Source organism: Phocoena sinus, chromosome 19 (assembly GCF_008692025.1).
Source record: "Phocoena sinus isolate mPhoSin1 chromosome 19, mPhoSin1.pri, whole genome shotgun sequence".
In the NCBI taxonomy this organism is placed as follows: domain Eukaryota; kingdom Metazoa; phylum Chordata; class Mammalia; order Artiodactyla; family Phocoenidae; genus Phocoena; species Phocoena sinus.
The window spans coordinates 28,083,835-28,110,629 of record NC_045781.1 but is presented as its reverse complement, the minus strand read 5'-3'; the positions used below and the strand labels follow the sequence as shown (position 1 = coordinate 28,110,629).

At 34.4% G+C, this 26,795-nt stretch overlaps 1 protein-coding gene across 16 annotated transcripts in view; it reads right to left on the bottom strand.

The window, feature by feature from the left end:
* The window catches only part of CHD9 (chromodomain helicase DNA binding protein 9), a 242,082-nt gene that overhangs the window by 136,815 nt on the left and 78,472 nt on the right, over positions 1-26,795 (bottom strand). For all 16 annotated transcript variants that reach the window (XM_032611957.1, XM_032611970.1, XM_032611968.1 and 13 more), the window contains one exon: positions 23,418-25,040. In XM_032611957.1, coding sequence (XP_032467848.1) covers positions 23,418-24,875 — 1,458 coding nt within the window. In that variant the 5' untranslated portion in view covers positions 24,876-25,040. The remainder of the gene's footprint in view (positions 1-23,417; positions 25,041-26,795) is intronic.

Below are 26,795 nucleotides of genomic sequence, written 5' to 3'. Positions count from 1 at the left end.
ACTATATTCTAACAAAAGCTGTAAAAATATTTTATTAATTGTTCAGTTTAATGCAATCATCCATGATGACCTACTAAAGCCAAAAAATAAACAAAAAAACAAACACTGGTATAAATAATGAATTAAACTACAGACCAATATCCTTATCAATATAGACACATATATCAACGAAATGATATACAAAAATATAAACATCATTTATATTATCAATGCAAGGTTATTTTAATATCTGAAAATCAATTACTGTAACAATATCAATAAGGAATTAAAACCACATGATCATATTAAGTGACACAGAAAAAGCATCTGACAAAGATGATCATCTCTTCATGATAAAAATCACTCAACAAACTGGGAATAGAAGGGAACCTGATAATGGGCATCTACAAAAAATCCACAGCCAATATCATACTTAATAATAAAAGATGGAACGCTTTCCCTAAGATCAGCAACAAGAGAAGGATGTTTGCTCTTGCCATTTCTATTCAACATTATGCTAGAGAGCCTAACCAGGCAATTAGGAAAGAAAAAGAAATAAAAAGCATATGGGCTTCCCTGGTGGCACAGTGGTTGGGAGTCCGCCTGCCGATGCGGGGGACGCGGGTTCGTGCCCTGGTCTGGGAGGATCCCACATGCTGCAGAGCGGCTGGGCCTGTGGGCCATGGCCGCTGGGCCTGTGCATCCGGAGCCTGTGCTCCGCAGTGGGAGAGGCCACGGCAGTGGGGGGCCCACATACCACAAAAAAAAAAAAAGAAATAAAAAGCATAGATTGAAAAGCAAGAAACAAAACTATATTTATATGCAGAATACATATACATGACATGATTAATTTTTTAAAATCCTAAGAAAAGATTTGTAAGTGGTATCTATAAGGGATTTATAATAGATAAAGAATTCCTACAACTCAATAATAAAATGACTACATAATCCAATTTAGGGACTTCCGTGGTGGCGCAGTGGTTAAGAATCCACCTGCCAATGCAGGCGACACGGGTTCGATCCCTAGTCTGGGAAGATCTCACGTGCCACAGAGCAACTAAGCCCGTGCACCACACCTACTGAGCCTGCACTCTACAGCCCACAAGCCGCAACTACTGAGCCCGTGTGCTGCAGCTACTGAAACCCGCGTGCCTAAAGTCCATGCTCTGCAACAAGAGAAGCCACCACAGTGAGAAGCCCGTGCACTGCAATGAAGAGTAGCTCCCGCTTGCTGCAACTACAGAAAGCCCACGTGCAGCAATGAAAACCCAACACAGCCAAAAATAAATAAATTTATTTAAAAAAATAATAATCCAATTTAAAAATTGGCAAAAGGCCTGAATAAGCATTTCTCCATAAGAATGGCCAATAAGCCCATGAAAGATGTTCAGCATCTTTAGCCATCAGGGAAATGCAAATCACAACCACAATGAGGTACCACTACACATCCACTAGGATGACTATAATCAAAGACAGATAATAACAAGTATTGGCAAGTATAGAGAAATGTGAACTCTTGTAATAGTTCCACAGTTCTGTGAATTTACTAAAATTTATTGACTTGTATACCTTAAATGGGTGGACTGTACAAAATGTAATTACATCAACAGAGCTATTATTTTTTTTAAATAATGAACTCTATAGAAGTAAAATAACTTTATTCTCATTGCTTTCTTGCGGATTACAAAGTTTCACTGAATTTACATTGTGACTCTTGTAAAATATTGTTATGGTCATTTAAATAACCATTTTCTTTTTCCTAATACATTCTTTTACTTAATCACTTAAATGTCAAGCAATTCCCCTGTGAATTAAAAGAAACTGTTTCACCCACAGGGCCTTTCTACATAAACTTTATCTCAAATTAAAAGTTGTAACATACTCAAGCATATGGTAAAATTAGGCAGACTATACAAAACATGGAGATTAATTTCTTCTGTATAAATATTATCATTATATATTTTCTAAGTTTGCCAAAATAGTAATCAGAAGCTTACTGAAACTTCAGATTCAGTCATCAGAAGCTCAGAATGTGATATATTTAGTAAACGATGTATCACATTCCTGAGAGTTGATTATATATTAACATTTAAAATACTCATTTCTATTTTTCTCATCTTTTCAACCTTCAGAAATACTTTTATTTTTCCTCTCATATCTAGACATCTCAAGATGAACATCATTGTGTATTTAAGAATGATATGGTTATTGAAACATGGGTATCTGTAATGAGTATGAGAGCCACAATTTCTCAAGTTTCTTATTATAGAATTTTAATTTTTGGCTGAAAGTGGAGATAAATACATTTTACGTGTCATGTAAAAATTCTTTAGAACTGTAATTATTGCCATGCAGGAATTCATATGATATACTTAAGCAAAAACTGGAATGATTACATGAAACTTAGTTCTAGGAATGAGCAGACGAATATTAATACTAAAAAAGATTAAAACTAAGAGAATATATATATTTTTTACTCATTTATTATGTAAACTAAGTTTGGTGTTTTTTTTTTTTTTTTTTTTTTTTTACAGTAGCTCAGATGTCTCTTTTTTTTTTTGGCTGCGTTGGCTTTTGACTGCGGCATGTGGGATCTTTCCTTGTGGTGTGTGGGCTCTTTGTTGCAGCGTGCGGGCTTCTCTCTAGTTATGGTATGTGCGTTTTCTCTCTCTACTTGTGGCGCACGGGCTCCAGAGCACATGGGCTCTGTAGTTTGCAGCACACAGGCTCTTTAGCTGAGGTGTGTGGGCTTAGCTGCCCCGCAGCATGTGAGATCTTAGTTCCCCGAACCAGGGATCGAACCCATGACCCCTGCCCTGAAAGGTGGATTCTTTACCACTGGACCACAGTAGAAGTCCCCAGATGTACTTCTGAATGTTAAATTGGGTTTAATGTTAGCAAGACAAAACGCTTCTTTAAAATTTTTTTCTATATGTAAAAGACGCTTAATGTCTCAGCAGGATATTAACATCTCAAGCAGTATTTAATTCCTCTGGTTGATAGTAATAATCCTGAAAAAGTTGTTGAGGACTGGTGTCTCTAATTAAAAGTAGTAAAAAAAAAATTTTTCTACTATGCATGATTAAGCATGTACACTATCATTGCTATGTTAATTTAATTATATCATGGTATTTGCTTTTACCATGAAAAATTTTATGTATTTAAAAGGCTTCACTTTGTTTTTATTTAATAATTTTATTCTTAGTTGGTTAGTCTGACTTACTGTAACTTCAGAGGATAATCTTTTGGAGACACTTTCATGGCAACTGACACTGTCTGGGGAAAAAGTATTGTTAAGGACTCTCCATTTGGGTTTAATACAATTTCTGTTGTCATTTTCATAGTATATTTGAGTTAAGTTCCTTATGTTCTAGGTGAGCCAATTTTTTTTCAAATTTCTGATGTTTAAAAACAACTTCATTAATCAGATTTCAATACTTAATTAAATATACATAAGAATTTGAGCTATAAAGAAGAAATCTAGCCAATTAAATGAAAAATAAATTTTTTATGATTATTTTAAATGAGGTTTCACATACATGTCCTTAATTCTATAAATAAAGCACTAAATGTATTAATAGACCTACTTTTCATTAAAATTTATTATGCAGAATTGTAAATCCCAAGTAAGATTAAATATTTTAAATACACGTATGAATGTACGAATACATATGCACAAATATGAGACTATAAATTAGCTAACTTTCTACTTGCTCTATGAACACAGTCCTTTCAATAATACTCTCAACAACCATCCACCTCCTACATAATACTTTTTTTAAGTTATTAAAATCAAAATGATTTAGCCATTTAAAAATATCAGTTTCTAGACTACGCCTCGAACACTAATCTATACGTTGGTACTTTTTAAAAACGTAGCTGTGCAAAAACATAAAAGTGTATAGAAGTATTATACAAATACCGATAAACCCACCACCTAGGTTTAACAAATATAATATTTGTTGAAAATCCGTTTTTTTCCCTTAGATTTGCAAAACAGAACATACTTGAAAACTACTGAAATCCCCAGTCCCATTCCTCGCTTTCTAGAGCAAACCACTATTCTGACTTTGTCATGTTATTTTTTCAGTTTGTGTTTATGTAACTTCATCTTAGAGATCTGTATCCATTAACATCTGGGCAAGGAATGAGGAGAGGAATAGTTATATCTGTTTATTTAAAAGACAGAGATTTGAAGTAAATATGACAAATATTAATATCTACTTAATCTCACTTCATGAGGGTTACCTTATTTTCTCTATGTTAAAAATAGTGTATAATTAACCATTAATAATAAAAGAAAATAGTGACTTTGGAGTTAGGCAGCCTTGGGTTTAAAACTCCTTTCTGCTACTTACCAGCCATGTAACTTTGGGCAAGTTTGTTAATCTTTCCAAACTTCAGTGTCCTCATCCATAAAATGTGGATAATATTGGTACCAGCTACATAAGATTGTTTTCAGTATTAAAATAGGCTAATCCATGGAGTGCATAGCGTGATACCTGGCTATAATATTTTTTGAGTGCTTATTTTCTAAGCTCTTTACAAGTATTATCCTATTCAATCTTACATCTATCAGTCACTAAAAGAGATAGGTATGGAACTATCTCTTTTAGTGACTGATATCTAGGGTTTGTATGTAGTGACCTGTGGTTAGATTGTTATTTTTAAAGAAAGGGAAACATTTTATTATAATGAACGGGTGATACTTATAGCAGTGAGAGATTTGGGAAGTTAGATGGGTGCCATTTACAAGGCTTTGAGTGCCAGGCTAAGTGAGGACTTCGAGCAGGGAAAAATCACGATAAAAGCTATACCAGATTAACCTGATATTCAAGTGGAACAAAGCAGAGGCAGTAAAACTTCTTTTGGTGAAGAGGTCTACATTCAACTGAAAAATGTAAAACTAGATTTAAGAAGATACGTATTTGGGGAGTATCTGGTACAAAGTTATAGAAGAAGGTATGGGACATCCTAAGATAATTGAAGTAGAAAATATAGAGTGAGAAGACAAGAGAGCTTTAGTCAGAATCTTCGGGAACCTCGATTAATGGGGCAGGAGAAAAAAAGAACCAAGAAATTAGAGAAAGAATAATCAGTCTAAGACTTTGTAGCATCCCTGAATCCACAGAAACAGATTCCAGAAAAAGTGATAAGCAACAGTGTCAAAAATTGAGTAGCGAGCTTCCCTGGTGGCGCAGTGGTTGAGAGTCCGCCTGCCGATGCAGGGGACACGGGTTCGTGCCCCGGTCCGGGAGGATCCCGCATGCCGCGGAGCGGCTGGGCCCGTAAGCCATGGCCGCTGAGCCTGCGCGTCCGGAGCCTGTGCTCCGCAACGGGAGAGGCCGCAGCAGTGAGAGACCCACGTACCGTAAAAAAAAAAAAAAAAAAAAAATATTGAGTAGCTATGAGAAGTAATTGGTATATCCCTTTCTCCACATTTCAGTAAGTCTATATCGTTTCTCCTTACCAAAAGTACTGTCATCTATATTTCCCCTTAATATATTACTAAAACAAATATTTTCTAATATTTATAACTCCTCTCATTCTTCTCTTCCCTCAAGATAGAAGAAATTTAAAAGAGATCGTAGCAACTCACTTGTCTTCATCAAATTATGCAAATCCCTTTAATTTATCCCAGTTTTAGCCAATGTTTCCCTGAAGGAAAAAGTAAATTTAGAAGGCACATTAAAACAAAGGGAAAAAGTAATGGATTTGAAAAATGTCTGAGAGAATTCATAGCTGTTTACAGACCACTGCTTCACAAAGGACATCCTGGCAACTACAAAATATACAAAGTTTGTATGGCAGGATTATTTACTAATTTTTTTAAATGACAAAGCAATAAAGATTTGGGTACATTTTAAATTCTCAAGTCATGATCAAAACTACAGGGTTAAAACATTTCATTAGGATATTTTAAGTGAAAGTGATAAAAAAAAACAACTCAGTAATTTATCCTAACAATTGGAGAAACTTGAATATGAATTAGATTTTAGATGAAATGTGGAGTTACTATTAACTATCTTAGGTGTGATATTGGTTGTGTAGAAGAATCTATCTCCTCATGCCTTAGGAGATGGAACATGAAGTATTTAGAGGTAAAGTCTCATGATGACTGGAATTTACTTTCAAATCATAGAGCCTGAAACAACAAAATATATGTATCTATCTATAAATAAAAACAAAGCAAATATGGCAAAGTGTTAACACCTATTGAAATGAAAGGGCATTTATTTGCTATTCTTTCATTTACTCATTTTATTTACTTTTTTGGATACTGAATATTTTTCATTAGAAAACCAGAGAAAATAACTTGTCCTGATCTACTGCCATACCAACAACTCATTGAGTGGAACACACACATATTAATAGGACAATTTCACTTTAATCCCAAGAACACAGACAACTTTGTTTTTAAGAAAATTTTAAAACTATATAGTCATCTACAAACTCTTTAATTCATAAATCAACAATATTTGAACTGACAGACACAAAGCCCAACGTATGGATAATAATGATTCCCATAGAGAGAAAATCTTTCTCTTGGTCACAGACAAGCTAGCGACCTACATCTCTCACTAATTTACCAGCTCGCACGAACTAACTTCACAAATCTGTGTCACTGCTCATAAAGAAAACACCTTCCTTTACATCAGGCAAGAGGGGTCCCTCTTCCTTGAGCTGCACAATTTAGAGGGTCTGGTTCCTGTATCACACCCCTCCTCAGGGCCAAAAGAATCTACTACCCCTCCCCTCTTCTAGAATATGCTCCAGGTACACAGGAATTCCCTACCTAAGACAGTCTCACACTCACTTGCAGAGCCCACCTTGGGTCTATTCCCTAGGTTTGTTCTCTCAAGGAAGTACTTGTATGGCAAGGAACACATATTGCCAGTATGTGCATGGTTAGGGCAAAGAGATGGCAAGAAGGAGGTGGAGCTTGGATATGCAGGCTGAGAAGTCCACACATGTTCATGAGGCCCCTCAAGGTACGGGATGGAACCAGGGGTGGAAAGAGTAGTAGAATGGCTCACTTCTGCCATATTCTGGATGTGCGACTCTAGAGAGCACAAGACCTCTAAATTCAAACGAGTGTTTCTGTTTGTCAAGGAAGAACAGAACATATTTAACAGTTTATTGGCTTTATTTGCAACTTTTATATATTCTGACATACAATTTAAGAGCTTCCAATTGTACTCTTTCCCTGGGACTCACAAATATTAGGGGCAAGCCTGCATAAAAATGAGTTAAGAAGCAGTTATATAAGAAAGGGGGGGGAGTTTAAAACAAAAGAAACAGTTATGTAAGAAAAAGAATAATAAAAAGGAAATAGAAGCAGGGGATCTCTTTTAGATCATGCCACTCAAAAGTTATGTAGACTTTGTATCTGGGCCTCAGTTTTATACCCGTAAAATTTTTTAAAGTTGATTAATAATTAAAGGTCTTCCTAGTTCTAAAAATTTTTTTAAATCCTTAAAGCAAGGAAGCATTATTAAACAACAAGCTGACTTTACAATTTACAAGGCACTTCCAAATTTACTGTCACATTTATTAATCAGAAATGCTAAAAATATACAGCCACATATTACAGATGAGAAAACTTGCCTAAGACTACTGTGATAGTAGATAGAAGGGCTAGGACTTGAGCCTAGTTCTCTTCACTACAAATTCAGTGCTTTTCCAACTTTATCAAAGAAACTCACACCCGAAAAACCACCTGCAAAATATTTATTATCCAACACTGGAACTGAGAAACAAATGACAGATACCAATAACAGAAATGAAAACTATCTAATTCCTCTTCTCCATAAATAGCTCATTTGTCTGATGACAGAAATTCATGAATTCAACTTTCTAGTAATTATGGCTCAATTCAGTAAGAGATACAGCCACATGAGTAACATTAAGAAAGTGCTGATGGAGCAACTAAGCCCATGCGCCACAACTACTGAGCCTGCACTCTAGAGCCCATGAGCCACAACTACCGAGCCCGCGTGCCACAACTACTGAAGCCCGTGCGCCTAGAGCTCTGCTCCACAACAAGAGAAGCCACTGCAATGAGAAGCCCGCGCACCGCAACAAAGAGTAGCCCCCACTCGATGCAACTAGAGAAAGCCCATGCGCAGCAACGAAGACCCAATGCAACCAAACATAAATAAATAAATAAAATTGATTCTTTAAAGAAAAAAAAGTACTGAAAGCATAAGTTATAAAGAAAGCCAAAACCAGCATTTTTAAAAACATCTTTATTGGAGTATAATTGCTTTACAACGTTGTGTTACTTTCTGCTGTATAACAAAGTTAATCAGCTATACGTATACATATATCCCCATATCCCCTCCCTCTTGCGTCTCCCTCCCACCCTCCCTATCCCACCACACACACAAAGCACCGAGCTGATCTCTCTGTGCTATGTGGCTGCTTCCCACTAGCTATCTATTTTACGATTGGTAGTGTATATATGTCAATGCCACTCTCTCACTTCATCCCAGCTTATCCTTCCCCCTCCCAGTGTCCTCAAGTCCATTCTCTATGTCTGCATCTTTATTTCTGTCCTGCCCCTAGGTTCTTCAGAACCATTTTTGTTTTTAATTTAGATTCCATATACATGTGTTAGCATACGGCATTTGTTTTTCTCTTTCTGACTTACTTCACTCTGTAGGACAGACTCTAGGTCCATCCACCTCACTACAAATAACTCAATTTCATTTCTTTTTATGGCTAATACTCCTTTGTATATATGTGCCACAACTTCTTTATCCATTCATCTATCGATGAGCATTTAGGTTGCTTCCATGTCCTGGCTATTGTTAATAGTGCTGCAGTGAACATTGTGGTACATGACTCTTTTGGAATTCTGGTTTTCTCAGGGTATATGGTCAGTAGTGGGACTGCTGGGTCATATGGTAATTCTAGTTTTCGTTTTTTAAGGAACCTCCATACTGTTCTCCATAGTGGCTGTATCAATTTACATTCCCACCAACAGTGCAGAGGGGTTCCCTTTTCTCCAAACCCTCTCCAGCATTTATTGTTTGTAGATTTTTTTGATGACGGCCATTCTGACTGGTGTGAGGTGATACTTCATTGTAGTTTTGATTTGCATTTCTCTAATGATTAGTGATGCTGAGCATTCTTTCGTATGTTTGTTGGCAATCTGTATATCTTCTTTGGAGAAATGTCTATTTAGGTCTTCTGCCCAGTTTTGGATTGGGTTGTTTTTTTGATATTGAGCTGCATGAGCTGCTTGTATATGCTGGAGATTAATCCTTTGTCAGTTGCTTCGTTTGCAAATATTTTCTCCCATTCTGAGGGTTGTCTTTTCTTTTTGTTTATGGTTTCCTTTGTTGTGCAAAAGCTTTTAAGTTTCATTAGGTTCCTTTTGTTTATTTTTACAAAAACAGCATTTTTACAAAATAAAATACAGCAACACTTTGGAAATCGGATTATCTGATTAAAAAAAAACAGTACTAATTACTTGTGGGATCTTAGTTCCCTGACCAGGGATTGAACCTGGACCCTCAGCTGTGAGAGCTTGGAGTCCTAACCACTGGACTAACAGCGAATTCCCTCTTTACCTTTTCTCAATATCTAGTTTTCTCAAATCTGTGTTCGAGTTTTAGGTCTGTGACTTATAAACTGTGGTACCTTGAGTTTGTTTTTTTCATTTATAAATTAAGGTGCCGCAATTAATAAGATTATTAATAAGATAATAAGATTATTATGAGGATAAAATGTGATGACATATAAAAAGTATCCAACACCATCTGTATGACCCTGAGCAAGCTATGTAACTACCCTATGCTTCAAGCCAGTATCTGTAAAAAAGAATAGATGAGAAGATCTACCTCACAGAGTTTTTCTGAAGATTAAATGAAAAAAATATATGTAAAGTTATGAACTTAAGTATAACTGCTCAATATTTTTTGGCTATTTATATTTTTATTATTATTCATAATTGTACTAATTTTCAACAGAAAGTTTGTACATTTACCTTGATTTTCTAGGACTCTGTATAATCACAGGTACACACAATAATTTAGCTACAAAAATATTCATCATACTATCTAAGAAAAATAAACTGGCTATATAAACCATAGTATTTCTACATTATAAATTATACAGTCATTAAATGATGTTTTAAGCCTTCCACTTAAGTCCAAGATGGAATAATAGGAACTGGATTTACCCTCATGCTTAAAACCTCCAAAAAACCAAGCACAATATATAAAACAATAATTTTTAGACACTGGACATCAGTCAACCCATGACAGTATAATCTCTGAGAGAAGGGAAACAATTGAGCTAAGGCTATTACCTTATTTGGAGAATAAGGAGGATGCTTCCAAGCTGCAGAACAACAGTGATATCAGGAAGTCAGGTAGAATCTCACAAACTGTGTTGAGGAGACAGAGCTGGAGGTTCAGGGGAGCCAGAAAGACTAGTTTGCAGGGGAAAGTTCTGCAGAGGAGAGAGCTTCACAGGGAAAGACCTCCAGAAATCTTCAGTAGGTCTCCTCTCAAGGCTTTAGATAAGTACTGATCAATACTACTACTTTGTGAAGAAATTGCCCAAAGCCCAGAACAAACCACATAAAAGCAACTGAGATCATACACTAAGGCCAGGAATAGTCCATCTTTCCATCAGCCAGACTGGAAAATCTTGCATTTCACAAGGAATTGGACAGAGAACTCACAAGGCTATTTTGTCAGTAGTGGGGGAAAATTAGTCCTAAATATTGTCCATCCAAACAAAGCTTGGAAACAGATCTTGTAAGGATAAACCAATTTCCAAGTAACTTACTGTATCCCAGAACAACACTCAAGAATATTTACAAAAATGTAAAACTTTCCAGCACTCATCAGGGTAAAATTCACCATGTCTGGCACCTATTCAAAAATTATCAGGCATGCAAAGAGGCAGGAAAATACAACCTACATTAAGGAGAGAAATAAATCAATAGAAGGAGGCTCAGAAATGACACAGATGATAGATTTAGTAGACAAGGATAAGTAACATAGCTAGTATAATTATATTCCAAATGTTCAGTAAATTAGAGGAAAGATTAAGCATGTTAAGTAGAGACATGGAAGACATAAAATTAATGAAAATGAGATTTAAAAAATACATTGGCTGGAGTTAACAGATTACACAGCAGAAGAAAAGAGTAGTGAATATATATTAATAAAATCTATCCAAACACAGAATAACAATAAAATCCAAAACCAAAGACAGGGAAAAGGCTAAAAAAGAAAACACAAACACACACACACAGCATCAGTGAGCTGTGGAACAACTTCAAGCAGCCTAATCTACTTGTAACAGAGAACAACAAAAATATTTCAAGGAAAAATTTCCATGTTTGACAAAAACTATAAGCACAGATCCAAAAAGCTCAACAAAACTCACACACAAGGAACATGAAGAAAACCACATCAACAAGTATCAGAATGAACTTGCTTAAAAACATTAGAAGAGAGAAAATGCGTAAAAGTTACCAGGGAACAAATATACATTACATGCAGAGGAACAAAGATAAGAATTACAGAAGTCTTCACATCAGAAACAAGGCAAAACAGAAAACAGCAGAGCAACATACTTAAAGTACAAAAATAAACATAAAAACCACTGGCAACCTAGAATTCTATATCCAGCAAAAATATCTTTCAAAAATAAAAAGGAGGGCTTCCCTGGTGGCGCAGTGGTTGAGAGTCCGTCTGCCGGTGCAGGGGACGTGGGTTCATGCCCCGGTCCGGGAAGATCCCACATGCCGCGGAGCAGCTGGGCCTGTGAACCATGACCGCTGAGCCTGTGCGTCCGGAGCCTGTGCTCCGCAACGGGAGAGGCCACAACAGTGAGAGGCCGGCTTACCGCAAAAAAAAAAAAAAAAAAAAAAAAAAAGAAAGAAAAGGGAAGCCACAGACTGGTAGAAAAAATTTGCAAAATATATATCTGACAGCTAGAATACTACAACTCAATAATACAAAATAACCCAGTTTTTTAAATGGGCAAACAATTTGGACAGAAACTTCACCAAAGAAGATATGTGGATGGCAGTAAGCACATGAAAAGATATTCAACATCATCAATGATTAAGGCAATGCAAATTAAAATCACAATAAGACACCACTACCCACTCCTTAGAATGGCTTAAATTATTTCCCCAGTGGTAATAAAAGTATTTACTTGCAAAGACTGTACACAAATGTTCATAGCATCTTTATTCACAGTAACCCCAAACCAGAAACAATATCCACCAACAAGTGAATGGATAAACAAATTGTGGTGTATCCATATAATGGAATACTACTTAGCAACTGAAAGGAATGAAATATTATACCTGCAACTACTGGATGAATCTCAGAATAGTTATGCTGAGTAAAATAAGCCAGATTAAAAAAGAGTACAAACCATATTATTCCATTATACAACATTCTAGAAAATGCCAACTAATCTATACTGACAGAAATCAGATCAGTGGTTGCCTTGGTGGCAGGGGGAGTGGAGGATGGAAGAAAGGATTACAAAGGAACAATAGGGAACTTTTTGGGGTGATGAATATGTTAATTATCTTGATTGTGACGATGGTTTCCCAGGTATATACATGTCAAAATTTATCAAATTGCATACTTTAAATATGTTCAGTTTATTATATGTTAATTATACCTAAATTAAGCTGAAAATTTGATATAGAAAACAAATAGGTAAATGGTTATAGAGTGTAAGACTAAAAGCATATAGCCCCAAAATATAAAAAGTGATTACTTCTAGTTGATGAGATGAAGGGTGACTTTTCTTGTTTGTGCTAAATTTTTTCTAAATACGTTCAGTGGACATGTTTCACTTTTGTAGCTGTCAACTATATCTCTTCACATACTAGGCAGTCAACAGATGCTTAAACTAAATCGCTTTCATTGATAAACTTGAAATATTATCAATTCTCAAAGGAGAAACACATGTAAATATCTTACAAAGCTAGGTAAAACTTTAGTATTCACCACCATTTTAGATCATTTATATATTATGTCTAAACATATAATACTGGAGGTTCATGCATATTTGTAATATGGGTCTTATCTCCCTCATGAGTTACAAAAAAAGCAGAATGCCTCATATATTGTCTTACATATGACAGGTGTTCAAAATGTTTACTGAATTCATAAACGAATGTCTTATAGACAAAGCTGTCTTAGAACTACATCAGTGCTTAGCACAGAGTATGTTCTCAAAAATTTGTATCCAACTTTTAAGAAAACTTAAATCCCTCTGTTCAATATGAGTTTAACCTAAATCAAATACCAAGCAAGGACCACTTCTTATTTCATACATAGCACAGCACCACACGAAATCATAGATGGTGACAAAGTACTTCTGAAATTGAATCCAAAATTTCTGGAATCACAAGCTTCCAACACAAAAACACAGCTAAGAAATACACAACAGTACTCAGATCCTGTGGCATTACACAGGATAAATAAAGCAAATGAGCTCCTTAAAGTAATGGCTGATTCCAGGTCTGAGGCAAGGAAATTAAATACATCTTCTTACACCAGAAAGTAGAAGTACTTAGAGACTAATGAGGACATGTTAGAAGGGCAAGAGTTGGCTTGCAAAGATTCCCACTGGCAAAATATCCAAAAATAATAATAATGGCACCGGATTATAACATATTCAATGTTTTTTTTAAATCCATGGGTCCAACTCTTTATAGAAAAATCCCACCTATTAATTACAAAGGGATGAAGGTACTTTTACTAAGTGATAAAACTTAGCATCACCAATAATGGGACAAACTAAAATCATGTCTCCTAATGTAACCCAATAGAAGTATACAAAAATCATCTATGTGGCACCCTCACCAAGAAATGTTTAGTTTGAATTATGAACAAACAACTAGACAAATACAGACAACAGGTCTGGACTTTTAAAACAATGGTGACGTCAGGAAAGAACAACAAAAAGGCATGAAAAGACTGTATTAGGTTAAAGAATATTAAAGAGACATAACAACTAAATGCGATGCCTGGCCTCTGATTGGATTCTGGATTTTAAAACAAACATCTATAAAAATTATTAGGATAATTTAAGAAATCTGAATTTGATTATATGATTTTCTATTACTGATGTTTTATCACTTAGTAAAAGTAACTTTTATTTAAAATAAAAATAGAGTGAGAAAGCAAATGTGGCAAAAAATTAACAGTGAGTCTATGTGAATGGTATATAGATGTCCACTGTATTATTCTTTCAACTTTCCTCTAAGTTTAAACTTTTTCAAAATAAAAAGTTAGGAAAAGCAAATAACACTTTCAATATAAACAGGTTGAAGAAATTCATAATATTGATATTTCTAATATTGCTTAAACTGACGTGAAGTCACCTTTTTTCTTGTAAAATAAGAAAAATACAGATTTGCAGGCCTAGCCTTAGAAGTCAGTCTCTCTATATTTGTAATGTCAGTACCCAGCACAGTACCTGATATGTAAGTAGCAGGTGCTCAGTGAATATGTTTGTTGCTTATGGTCTTATGAGTTGATACGGTAGAAAACACAGTGAATTTAGAGTTAAGTTTCTGCTAAACCATTAGTAGCTGTCCGGTTTTAGACAGGTCACTTTCCCTCTTGACACCTCAAATACTTGATCTGTAAACTCTAAAAAATAATACCAACTTATATATACCCCAGATTATTACTAAAAAATTCAAATAATGTAAGTAAAACCACTTAAAAATACTATGCAACTTGTTTTATTATTTCTATCTCTAATTACACTCTCAATGTTCACCATATTAGTTTTTAAAAATTACTTCTAAAAGTCTTACTTTCATTTGAGGAATTTAAAGGAAAAAAATCCTGAGAAATTTATTTAGCAATATAATCGTTTAAGTATATCTCTCAGTAACTAGTTATTTCTCTTTTGACAAAAAAGTAGTGCTCAAAGTTGACTCACATAGCACAGGGGTTTTTTTGTTTTTTTTTAAACTTTTGTAATAGTTTGTAATAAATTTAAGTAGATTAGAAACTCAAAAGAAAAGGGCCTTCTTTCTTGACTCTGCCATTTACAAGAGCCACTGGACCTTAGACAGTTATATATGTACACATATTATAATATGTATATAAAATATATATGAAGGATCAAGTAAGTACAGACTGCCGAAATGTCATGAAACAAAGGGCTAATCTAGAAACTTAGAGGGATACCTTCTTTAAATTGGATGGATCAAAGAAATTAATTGTTTGTAATTATCACTCATTCCAAATCACTTACTTGGAAAGCTAAGGAAAAGTGCTAGAAACCTCTATCAACTGAAACTGAATCACAAATGAAAAGAGAACACCTCTGAAATTATAATATAGATCAATGGGAAAGTATGACTTAATTTTCAATTTGAGTTCTTCAAAGGCAAAGGACCATATCTGATTCATTTTTGTAACTTCAGTGCCCAGCATAATCTCTTACACCTGGTAGACATCTAATAAATACCAAACAAATAAAAGCAGCAAAAATGCAACTTTCCAAAACACAGAGGTTATATAAAATTCATTCATTCACACATCTACAGTTTATATCTACATTTGACAGATACAATAAGGGTGCACTTTTTAACACTAAAAGGATAGTTATAGGGCTTCCCTGGTGGCGCAGTGGTTGAGAGTCTGCCTGCCAAGGCAGGGGACACGGGTTCAAGCCCTGGTCTGGGAAGATCCCACGTGCCACGGAGCAGCTGGGCCCGTGAGCTACAAATACTGAGCTCTGCGCGTCTGGAGCCTGTACTCCGCAGCAAGAGAGGCCGCGACAGTGAGAGGCCCGCGCACCGCGATGAAGAGTGGCCCCCGCTTGCCACAACTAGAGAAAGCCCTCGCACAGAAACGAAGACCCAACACAGCCAAAAATAAATAAATGAATAAATAAATTTATAAAAAAAAAAAAAAAGGATAGTTATAAACTGAAGATACGTTGAAAGGTATACATGGAAAAAAAAAACCACACACACAAAAAACAAAACCCAGCAACTCAAAGATATTTCTCAATTTGGAGACAACCAGTTGTAACTGTATCTTACAACACATTAATTGTAAGTGCCTCACCATAGTGTGGTATCATTCTCGCTTCTGAACACCCTTAAAAACTATAAAAAGGAATGTTAAGCAGTCATATGACAGCAAGCAAAATGACCTAACACTGTTTTTGCTTTTTGTATGAGGATAGAGTAAAATATTATCCAGCTCTAAAATTCTATGATTCCATGAAATGTTCAATGTAAACTCGTACTATTTTCAGGTATACAAACATATATTCATGTAAGGAAAAACTTTGCTTAAAGATTGGTTCTTAGCCATTATTATCTTGTAATAGCTTTAAATGGAATATAATCCATAAAAATATTGAATCACTATGTTGTACACCTGAAACTAATATAACATTGTAAATAATACAAAACTTCAATACAAAAAAAAGATTGCCCTTTCATAATTTGTAAGGTATTACTTGCATAATAAATGTGCAAGTTATTTGCATAGTTGACCCGAATAAATTATCAGATTTTATTTAACTGAAAACTGCAGTCTAAGCTTCCTGAAGCTTAGACTGCAGTTTTCAGTAACTATGCACTTTCTATCTCTTTCCATATATTACCCATACCATATTGTGTTAAAATATTTCCTTAATTTAAAATCATTTCAGTCCAATTACCCAAACAAACCTGATCTCCCATATTTAAGTACTCCAAAACAACTGTGTATTCATATTATCGTAATAGGAATAAAGTTTGATGGCTCAGTAGCCCCTAATACATTTTTTTTCAATTTCAGATATTAATAATGATAAGTAAATGACTGAGTGGTCCTAAGGTATTTGGGAGTGCACCTCATCAATAAAATTAAATACAATATACACCTGTAACTTATATACATCAACCATACTTCAACTTAAAAAAATAGCAAGGGTAAAAAACAAAACAAAAAAGACTTAAATACAACAAAACTTTGTTAGACCTACTTTGAAGTTTGGCTTGAATCTCATGCGCTTCACACACTGCACTAATCCACAAATTTCTCACCAACTGCTGCGTCTTCCCCACCCCTGGAATTCACTTCCTGTTCACCTCTCACCCTTAAGTATGCATGTCAGAAGTCAACAGCCTTAAAGCTACTGTTAACAACTAGAGTTTCTGTTACTCAATGCAGAGATCAATCCTTCTACAATATAGTACACAGTTTAATAATTAAGATCATATTTTAGAACTAGCTAATATTCCAGAAATTCCCAGTCCAAACAGAACATTTTAATCTAGAAGATTTGACAGAAATGTCAAAAACTAGTCCACTATAACTGAAAAAAAGCAACTAAAAGGGAAATTCCTGCATAGAATTTCTATTTTGTGTTTTGGCTTTGACAGCATAGAATTTTGAAACTTCTTATAAGCAATACCTTGCCAAATGCATAAAGATTTAAACAAATTCTGATAAACAGAGGGATGTTATTTTATAAAAATTTACATTATTCAATGAAACAATCTAAATATTACTTAGGTAGTTTTTTCTCTTCTTTTTGTCTAGGGCATAAGCGGAGTGACAAGTTTTTAAATTATTCGTTATCTGTTGATTTTTTGATATGGAAAATTTATGACTATTAAAAAAAAACCACCCCAAAACCCAAAACCAAAAAACCAAAAAAACTAGCAAAGAGCTTGGGATCCTCTGAATTCAATGGGTATGAGCAAAGTATAGCAAGTTCCTTGCTTTAGGTTTACATTTAATTTTAGAGAGGTTTTCCTTTTTTTTTTAATAACAATTTCACTTACAGGCAAAATCAGCTGTGCTTCTGATTAAGATAACTTTCAAATATCTTATGTGTTCCAGTAAATTCTTACTTAAGTGAGGGTGATTCCTGGAGGTGTAACAATAACCATAACCAATTTGAACATACAAGACCTCCCTATAAAAATCTAAGATTTCTTTTCCTAACTGATCATTCTACCACCATCACCATCACCCTTGAAGGGGGTCAGGGGACAGGGAGCCATATAATTAAAGATTTTGATGCTTAATAGAATACATTTCAACTATCTGGGAAATTTACCCATCTATGATAAATAATTCCCTGATGTTCCTGGATAGCAGAGAACTTGTCATATTTCCTTACCTTTCTTCCTTATTTGTAATTGCCACTCAGGAGCTAAACAGGCAATATGAATGATGTATCTTACAAAGAAACCCAAAATTAACAACCATAGAATCTTAAGAGTTGAAAAGAACCTACCAATTTAGTCCATTTTCCATCCATTGCAGGAATTCCTTCTGTGACACATCTGAGCCATTCCATCTCCCTACTTTCAGTAAAAGAGCTTTACTTCAAACTTCCTTATACTAATCTGCTTTTCTGTGACTTCCACTTAGTAGACCCAATTCTGACCTCTAAAGTCCTTCAAACATCTGAAGATAATTATCAGGTTTACTTTTAGGGCATTTGTTATCATAAACACAATCTTATTTAAAAAATGTCAAAACACTTTTGCAAGCAACAGTTATTTCACTTTACTTTTGTTCTTTGTTGTTTTGGGGTTGTTTTTCCCCCTGATAATGAACAAACTATCTGCCAGAAAACATGAGATGAATGGTCTTCTCCACTTAAAGATTCTAAAGCAAGTTTCTGCCTCATCAGTAAGGTAGATTTTTAAAGGGGTGGAGGGTGAGGTGAGAAGCGAGAAATCATTTAGTATATTATTGTTATACATTACACTGCATTAATAATATACTTTGAAGTAAGTGAAGTAGTTAAGACCATATATAATGGAGTCAAATCTGATTTGAATCCAGTCTGGCCACTGGTTGTCTCTACATTGGCTGTGTGACTTGCGGTATATTACTTAACTTTTCTGTACCTCAGTTTCCTCCTGTGGAAACTGAAGGAAATAACTAACTCCAAATAAAAGGACTGTTGTGAAAGATCAATGTGTTAATAATATATGTTAAGTATTTACAACAGTGGCACAAACATAGTGCTCTATCATAGTGCTAGTTATCCTAATTTTTGCTTACTACTCTGTACCTACTTTAAATTGAACTATTATGGTAATAAGCACAACAAAAATATAAACATATTTTAATTACCTTGATTCAGATTTTTCCAGATCTCAATAATAACTTTACTGTTATAAGGTATTTAGCAACCTTACAATGGCAAACTTTTAGCCATTCAAAATCATTTTCAGAAAAATATTTTATGACATGAAAAATGTCTGCAACATATTAATTGGAAGGTTAAAAAAGCAATTTGCCAAACAGCATAAACTATGTGATCTCAATCTTGTTTCTTAAAAATGCAAAAATATGTAGGTGGAGGACAGGGAAGAGACAGACAACAGGTCTCACTGAAAACTTATACAACAAAATGTCAACAGGGATATAGTGATATTACAAGTAACTCATTTTTCATCTGTTCTCTATGTGGTCCAATTTTAAAATAATGATTATGTATTAAATTTTTCATCAGAAAAAAATCCAGTATTTTATTATTTATTTATCTGGCCGCACCGAGTGGCTTGTGGGATCTCAGTTCCCTGACCAGGGACTGAACCCGTGCCCCCTGCAGTGAAAGCGAGGAATCCTAACCAATGGACTGCCAGGGAATTCTCAAAAATCTAGTATTTTAAAATGTGCCTTACATTGGCTGTTCTAACCTTTCTCTAAGTTTCTTTTTTTTTTTAACTCATAAATAATATAAGTTTCCCTACCTTCAGGGGAAAAAAATAAAAATTCAAGGTATTAAATAAAGTAATAAATTCATCAGACTACAAAAGCCAACAAGGAATTATGTACAATTATATACATCATAAAATTCTATCTCCTGTGTTGATTGCTATTTTAGCTATCCCACATATCTTTCACTGCTGTAGAACTTTTACAGTAAATTTAATTTACAAACATTGAGAGATCGCACACTGCTCCATAGAGTGTTTCCACTTTACAAATAAGACAAAAATGAAAGATTTTGTGTTACAAAATAGCAGTATGTCATAAAAGAGCAATGAAAAGTTGATAGTATTATTCTCTCAAAATTCCTTTGCTATAAAAGTTAGAGATGAAAATAAGCTAGTATTTTCTCTATTATGGTTTGTGAGTATTTACATTTAGAAACACTTCCTGTTGCTTCTCACCTTTTTTCTCTTCTCTTTTTTAAACGGTAAAATTCTAGAGTCAATTATATAAGAAATGTTCTCAGCAATTCACTGTTTTTAATGATTGACACAGACTCTAAGACATTTGAAATTATATCCACAAACACCCTACCTCAGTTGGGGAATAATAAAAAGCAAGGCTTAGAAATATTCTTTACATATCCAATATTCTCAGTGAAGCTTTCTAAAATTCTAAATAGAGTGCCATCCGTGAGTTTTCAAACAGTAGATTAATAAATATCTTATTTTGGCTATAACAATATGTGTCCTTTTTTAAAATTTTGATACACCAAAAATTATACCACTTTATTCTATACACATATTTAACAATGCTAATTTAGTCTGAAATGAAATTACTACATTTAAGAGAGAGAGTTAAAAAAAAAAACCTAGGAAAAAAATTCTTTTCATAGAACCTGGGGAAAACTGTAATAGTGTAACATTCTGTCTACATCGTAACCATAACTGTTCAGAAAATGCCAAAAATTACACAGATAAAAGACTTATATGCTCTGTCACAATTTGTCATAAATTATAAATATTAAATAATTTAAATTTCACATATTTAGGATATCTGACATAATTCTGTACATATAACACCTATATGCAATCCATATTAATCATAATCAATCTCCTACCTTCTCTACCAATCCATCTCTATTCTTCACCCCGGCAATGAAAAATGTCTAAGTCTTAACACTAAGAAATAATAGGAAACTTGAGAACAGACTTTCAATAAGTCAGATAAGTATTCAGAGCCAGCTGCCCTTTATCAGTTTTTAAACATGTAACAAAAAGAATAAGAAGTTAGTAAAACAAACTCTGAAACAAAAAGGTGAGTAGATTTAAATAAAACCTTATGAATGTATCAGTGTAGATAAGATGATTTATTAAAGGCTGCTGCTGATGGGTCTGAAAAAAAGTTTCTCTCAGATGGTATTAAGTACTGATACCTAAATATTAGTATTAGGTTTAGTACTAATATCTAGATATTAGTATTAGGGACTACTTTAGATATTTATAATTATCCTCCATTCATTCCAAATCTATAAAAGGGAACCTGTACTTCTTTTTAAAGCTCGTAGAACATGTTTAGGAAAACATGAATTAAAAAAAAAAATCCTCAGAAAAATACAATTAAGAAAAGAAGTTAATAAATTTCAGATTTTATAACTTCAATTATATGCTGGACAAATTAATTAGTCAAGGTAGACAGATATCTACATAAAAAGTAAATAGATGACCCTAGGTTCAATCAGTAGAGGTTTTTCCCCAGGGTCCTTCTAACTAAGATGCTTGATCCTCTTCCAGCAGAGGGAGCAAAATCATAATATTATTATATTCAGGCCACAAAAAGAAGGGGAGGAGGAGAGTTTACAAGTCCCTTTTAAATATCTTAAATCTATCTAGACAATTCAAAAGCTGTACTGAAAATATCATGATGCCCAAAGGAAAAGAAAAAGATTTTATCTTTTTCAAACACTTCAAAAATGGTTCCTAAATACTTAGTTTCAAGAACCATGGTATATACTTCATTGTCCACCAAATCTCACAAGTAAACAACATACTGAAGCGTTTTATAAATCTTTAATTTAACAACAAACTTTCAGAAAAATGATAAAAATATTGCATTAAATACATTAAAAAAATTTTTTAAAGTAATACATTCACAGGACAAAAGCTATAAAAAACAAAGGAAAGTGTAATTGCACTACCCTAAAATAATCTATTTCCTTTCAGTATTTTTCATATGTATATTTTCATACTGCTATGAAAAAATTATAATTTTAATTTAATTTAATTAAAAATTAAGTTTATACTTATAAAAACATTTATTAAGTGCTTATTATATGCTAGGCATGGTTTTAAGCACTTTTACATGTTACAACTCTCTTCTTCCTCATCAAAGCCCTTTTATTTTCCTTATTTAAAGATGAAGCAAATGAGATGCATAGAAATTATTTAAATAGCTAAAAGTCACGCACCAAATAAGTAACATGAGCCAAGATTCTAGCCCTGGTAGTCTGGAACCAAAGCCTGTACTCTTAACCACTTTACTGTGATCTTAATTTTGAATTATGCTTTTCCCCTATCACTAACATATTATCAAAGTCTTTTTAATGCCTATAATAGTCCATCTAATACAGATATGATAACAAATTGTGCTGTTTCCAATTTTCCCTTATAGATACAGCAAGATAAATACCTTTGGGTATATTACTTTTGCTATGTTTGGGTTATTGTAATAAAGTATTTGTATACTCAAACATGCCACCAAGTTGCTTTACAAAATATCTGTATCAATTACAAAGCTATGTAAAAGTTCCAATTTCGCCATAAATTTGCCAGTGTTAAGCATCAAAATTAAAAAATTTTTTCTGGGGAGGGGGAAGGGTAAGCTGTGACAAAGCAAGAGAGTGGAATGGACATATATACACTACCAAACGTAAAACAGATAGCTAGTGGGAAGCAGCCGTATAGCACAGGGAGATCAGCTGGGTGCTTTGTGACCACCTAGAGGGGTGATCCGGATAGGGAGGATGGGAGGGAGGGAGATGCAAGTGGAAGAGATATGGGAACATATGTATATGTATAACTGATTCACTTTGTTATAAAGCAGAAACTAGCACATCATTGTAAAGCAATTATACTCCAATAAAGATGGAAAAAAAAAAAAGATTGCTCACAAAAAAATAAAGTCTATTAAACAAAAACAAATTTTTTTTCTAGTAGGTAAAAATGAAACCACACTGCAACTGAGTTATTACTAAAGTTGCATATTATTCTGAACGTTATGTTTACTAATTCGACTTCCAATTTTTGTGAATTTCAGCTTTTATGTTTCATCCAATTATCAACTGAGATATTATCAAATTACATGAGTTTTTTATAGGAATATTAACTCTACACCCATTATATTTGCAATAAAATGTTCCCTATCTATTGTTTTCCTTTTAATTATGGTTAAGTTTTTGTTTGTTTTTGATAATAAATCTTTCTATTAAAGGCAATCATAATTGAAAGTTACAACAGACATCTTAATACCTTATAATTTTCTAAATATAGAAGTCTATTGCTTTGAGCACATCAATGAATCACTTTCAAATATGAGACTACTGAAAATAGAAACCTATATCAAAATATACATTCACCTGACAGAATGACTGAGTTTGAGAAATTCTGAATATGTCTCATATGAAATTAACTCAATGAGTAAAAACTCACCCCACCCCAAACCACCAAAATTAGAGCTACATACCTGTCGCTGTAAACATAGGCGATTTCTGTCATGTAAATGCTGATGATTAGAAAGTGATGAATGCCAACTCCGAGCCTGAGTATGCAACTGAGTTTGAGCCACATCAGAAGGCCGTGTTACGAGATGTGAAGTAAATTGCCGATCAAGGTCATGATCTAAAACATGACTTGAATTATCTTGTCCAAATGCTGACTCATCAAATTGGGGAAGGAGACCCTCCTGAAGGAGGTCTTCTGGGTCAAGTCCTGTGAATGGCTCAGTTTGAGATTCCACTTGATGAAGTAAATTCTCTTCTAAAGATGAAAAGCCATTAGTTTCTACATGATCACTGAAATGGCCCATTTGAGTTCCTGAGTCAACAGGATCCGGGAAGTTCATGTGAACAGGAGATAATTTTGAATTGCTGTAATTACCCTGAGGATGTGATGAATGCAACATTTGGAAGTTATTTGAATGCAGCGATGTATTGGGATTTAGCATATGCTGAGTCGATTCTTGCTTGATTCCCCTATGAGGTGAAAAGGAATTACTCCCAGTAAAATCAGATAAAGTCTGATTTGTATGATTAGGTGCAAGAACTGCAGAGGACTGAAGAAGACTATTTGGTGACACATGATTACTGGAAAAGGAATAATGTGAAGAAAACTGCTGTGAATTACTGACAGAACAAGAAGTCATATTTGGAGAAGGTCCATTAAAATTTCCTTCTTGATGATTGCTACACTTCAGGAAGTGTACTGAAGGATTTGACGTTTGAGAAAATTGCTGCATCGAAAGGGACTGCTGTGAAGTAGATGCATTATTAATTTGTGGTGGATGGTTAACACTGACTCTGTGTGGACCAGAAACATTAACATCCATAAAATTTTTAGACTGGCTAAGAGAATTTTGCCCTGGGTTAAGATTATTTCTGTTTTGTTGTGAGCGTAGCGAAGTGCACTGTGTTTGTTGTTCATTGGCCTGAAATAAGGCAAAGTCATGGTGTGCCACAAAGCTTTTAGTTTGATGCATAGAGTGAGAATGTCCTTGTTGGTGAAAAGGAGACCCATTTTGACTTGAAATGCTAGTAGCTGTCTGATGGCCCCACATTGGACTGCCATCTGCTACATCTGGAAACAAACCATTGGGCTGGTTCTGAGGGTGGATCGGAGAACAGTTAAACTGAGAGTGTGGAGATAACACATGTTCAGCTGGGCTACCAAAAGGCTGATTAACTTGGTGAAATTTCATTGAATCAAACTGATTTAACTGTTCATAGTCAGTCATCTTCTGATGTGTTGGAGTACCTTGAACATGGTTCAGTGAGTCTATGTGCAAAGGTTCAAATTCTGCACCCAAGTTCAATTCATCAACTAGTGAAACAGGTCCTGGTTGTACAAATGCATCATCTGACAAACCTTCTAAGGTCTCACCAAACAGATTGGCATCATCAAAAAAGTCCATCATTGGATCTGTCATCTTGAAAAATTCAATAACAAACTGGGCTGTTCACTCCAAATGGAGTATATTCAGCTTCTCTGTAGTAGATATTAATGGATCATTTCCAAAGGTCATCAACTAATCCAAAACAGGTCAATGTTCATTATTGCTCTAGATAACGACATGTCAGGAAGTGTCAGAATCCTAGGAAATAAGAACAAAAAGTTTGATAATGAATATTCATTAAAGTTTTACAAACAAAGTTTACATATGATTTAAAAAACATAAAATCTCAGTGTACAGTATGTTTTGGTAGAGTAATTCATTGCAAATAGCTCATTAATATTCCTTACAAGGAATCGACATATATACACTACCGAATGTAGAATAGTTGGCTGGTGGGAAGCAGCAGCAGAGCACAGGGAGATCGGCTCGGTGCTTTATGACGACCTAGAGGGCTGGGACAGGGAGGATGGGAGGGAGGCTCAAGAGGGAGGAGATGTGGGGACATGTGTATGCATGTGGCCGATTCGCTTTGTTGTGCAACACAAACTAACAGAGTATTGTAAAGCAATTATACTCCAATAAAGATCTATTAATATACATATATATATATATATATATATTCCCTGCAAGGAAAAAATTGCTAGTACGGGGACATGACTATATGCATTTAAAAGTAATGATGTATATTACTTCATTTTGAAGTTCACATGTTATAATGACAGAATGTAAAGTAAACTTGAGAATGGAATGTCAGACTCTCTCCCATACCATGAAATGGCCATCACTCCCCAGCAGCTCTAGCATGTATAAAATATATATGTATTACATTTTAATGTTATGTCTTGCTAAGATAACTGACATCAGAATCCTCTTAGATTAGCAAATGTGTTGTGATCTTTTGCTCTAGACCTCTTGAGCAGATAAAGCTACTATTTCATATGGTATATGTGGAACTACATCAAGAAGAGCAACTGTATGAGGTCATGATAAGCTGGCCCTAAATGAGATAAAAGTTAGCCATCTGGTCAGCTGACAGACAACACAGACATGGGCTATGTTGGGGATGTTGCAATATATTGCCACCATGGTCCTCTTGTTCATCTACCATAGAAGATCAGCCTACTGACAGCCAACTGATTTTAGACATCTGTGTAGCAAAACCAAGCACCTTTCTGTTAACAGTTATATTCATTACTCTATCCCTAAGAGGCCCACCATTAAATCATTTGGAATAATCCGTTGCTTATTATAGCTACTAAACTGTGCAAATAAAGTGTATTGATAATCAAGCTGAGGCAAAAACAAACAGTAGCTTAAGCTAAGCAATAAATTAATCTTACGATAATATCAAGAGAAAAAATGATAACATTTATACACACACACACCTCATATACATACATACAATTTATGTGTGGAAAGGATCTAATAGGTTACTTGCTAATATGAAATGGCTGGCTAATTTTGTTCCAGGCTGGACTTATTCCAAACATTTTCAACAAAGGTAATTTAGGGTTCTGCCCCCACTGTCTTACACAGAGAACCACAAATGGAGATTCTTGCTTCTCTACATATTAGTTTATTCAAAAATTAGCAAAGGTCTAAGAAACTTTTCCAGAACTTCTATTTTGGGAGGTCCATTTTAGAAAATATAAATATCCTAAACAAAACGTCTGCTCACTATTTAAATGAAGAAATACTCTGAAAAATTCTGAGAAAGAAAAACTACCAAAATCTATATTAATTTTACCTAGAAATGGACTTATCAATCACAATGGTATACAAATGCTTTAACAAACATATAATTTTTAAAAAGGTAAAAATGCAGAAAAAAGAAATTATTTTTCCAGATTTTATAAGTGTGAGACAAAGCAGATAGAGTACTATATGTTCCGAACTGAACATAGCATTAACCAAAAAAATAATAATAATAAAGTAGGTTAAGCCACTTCTCTG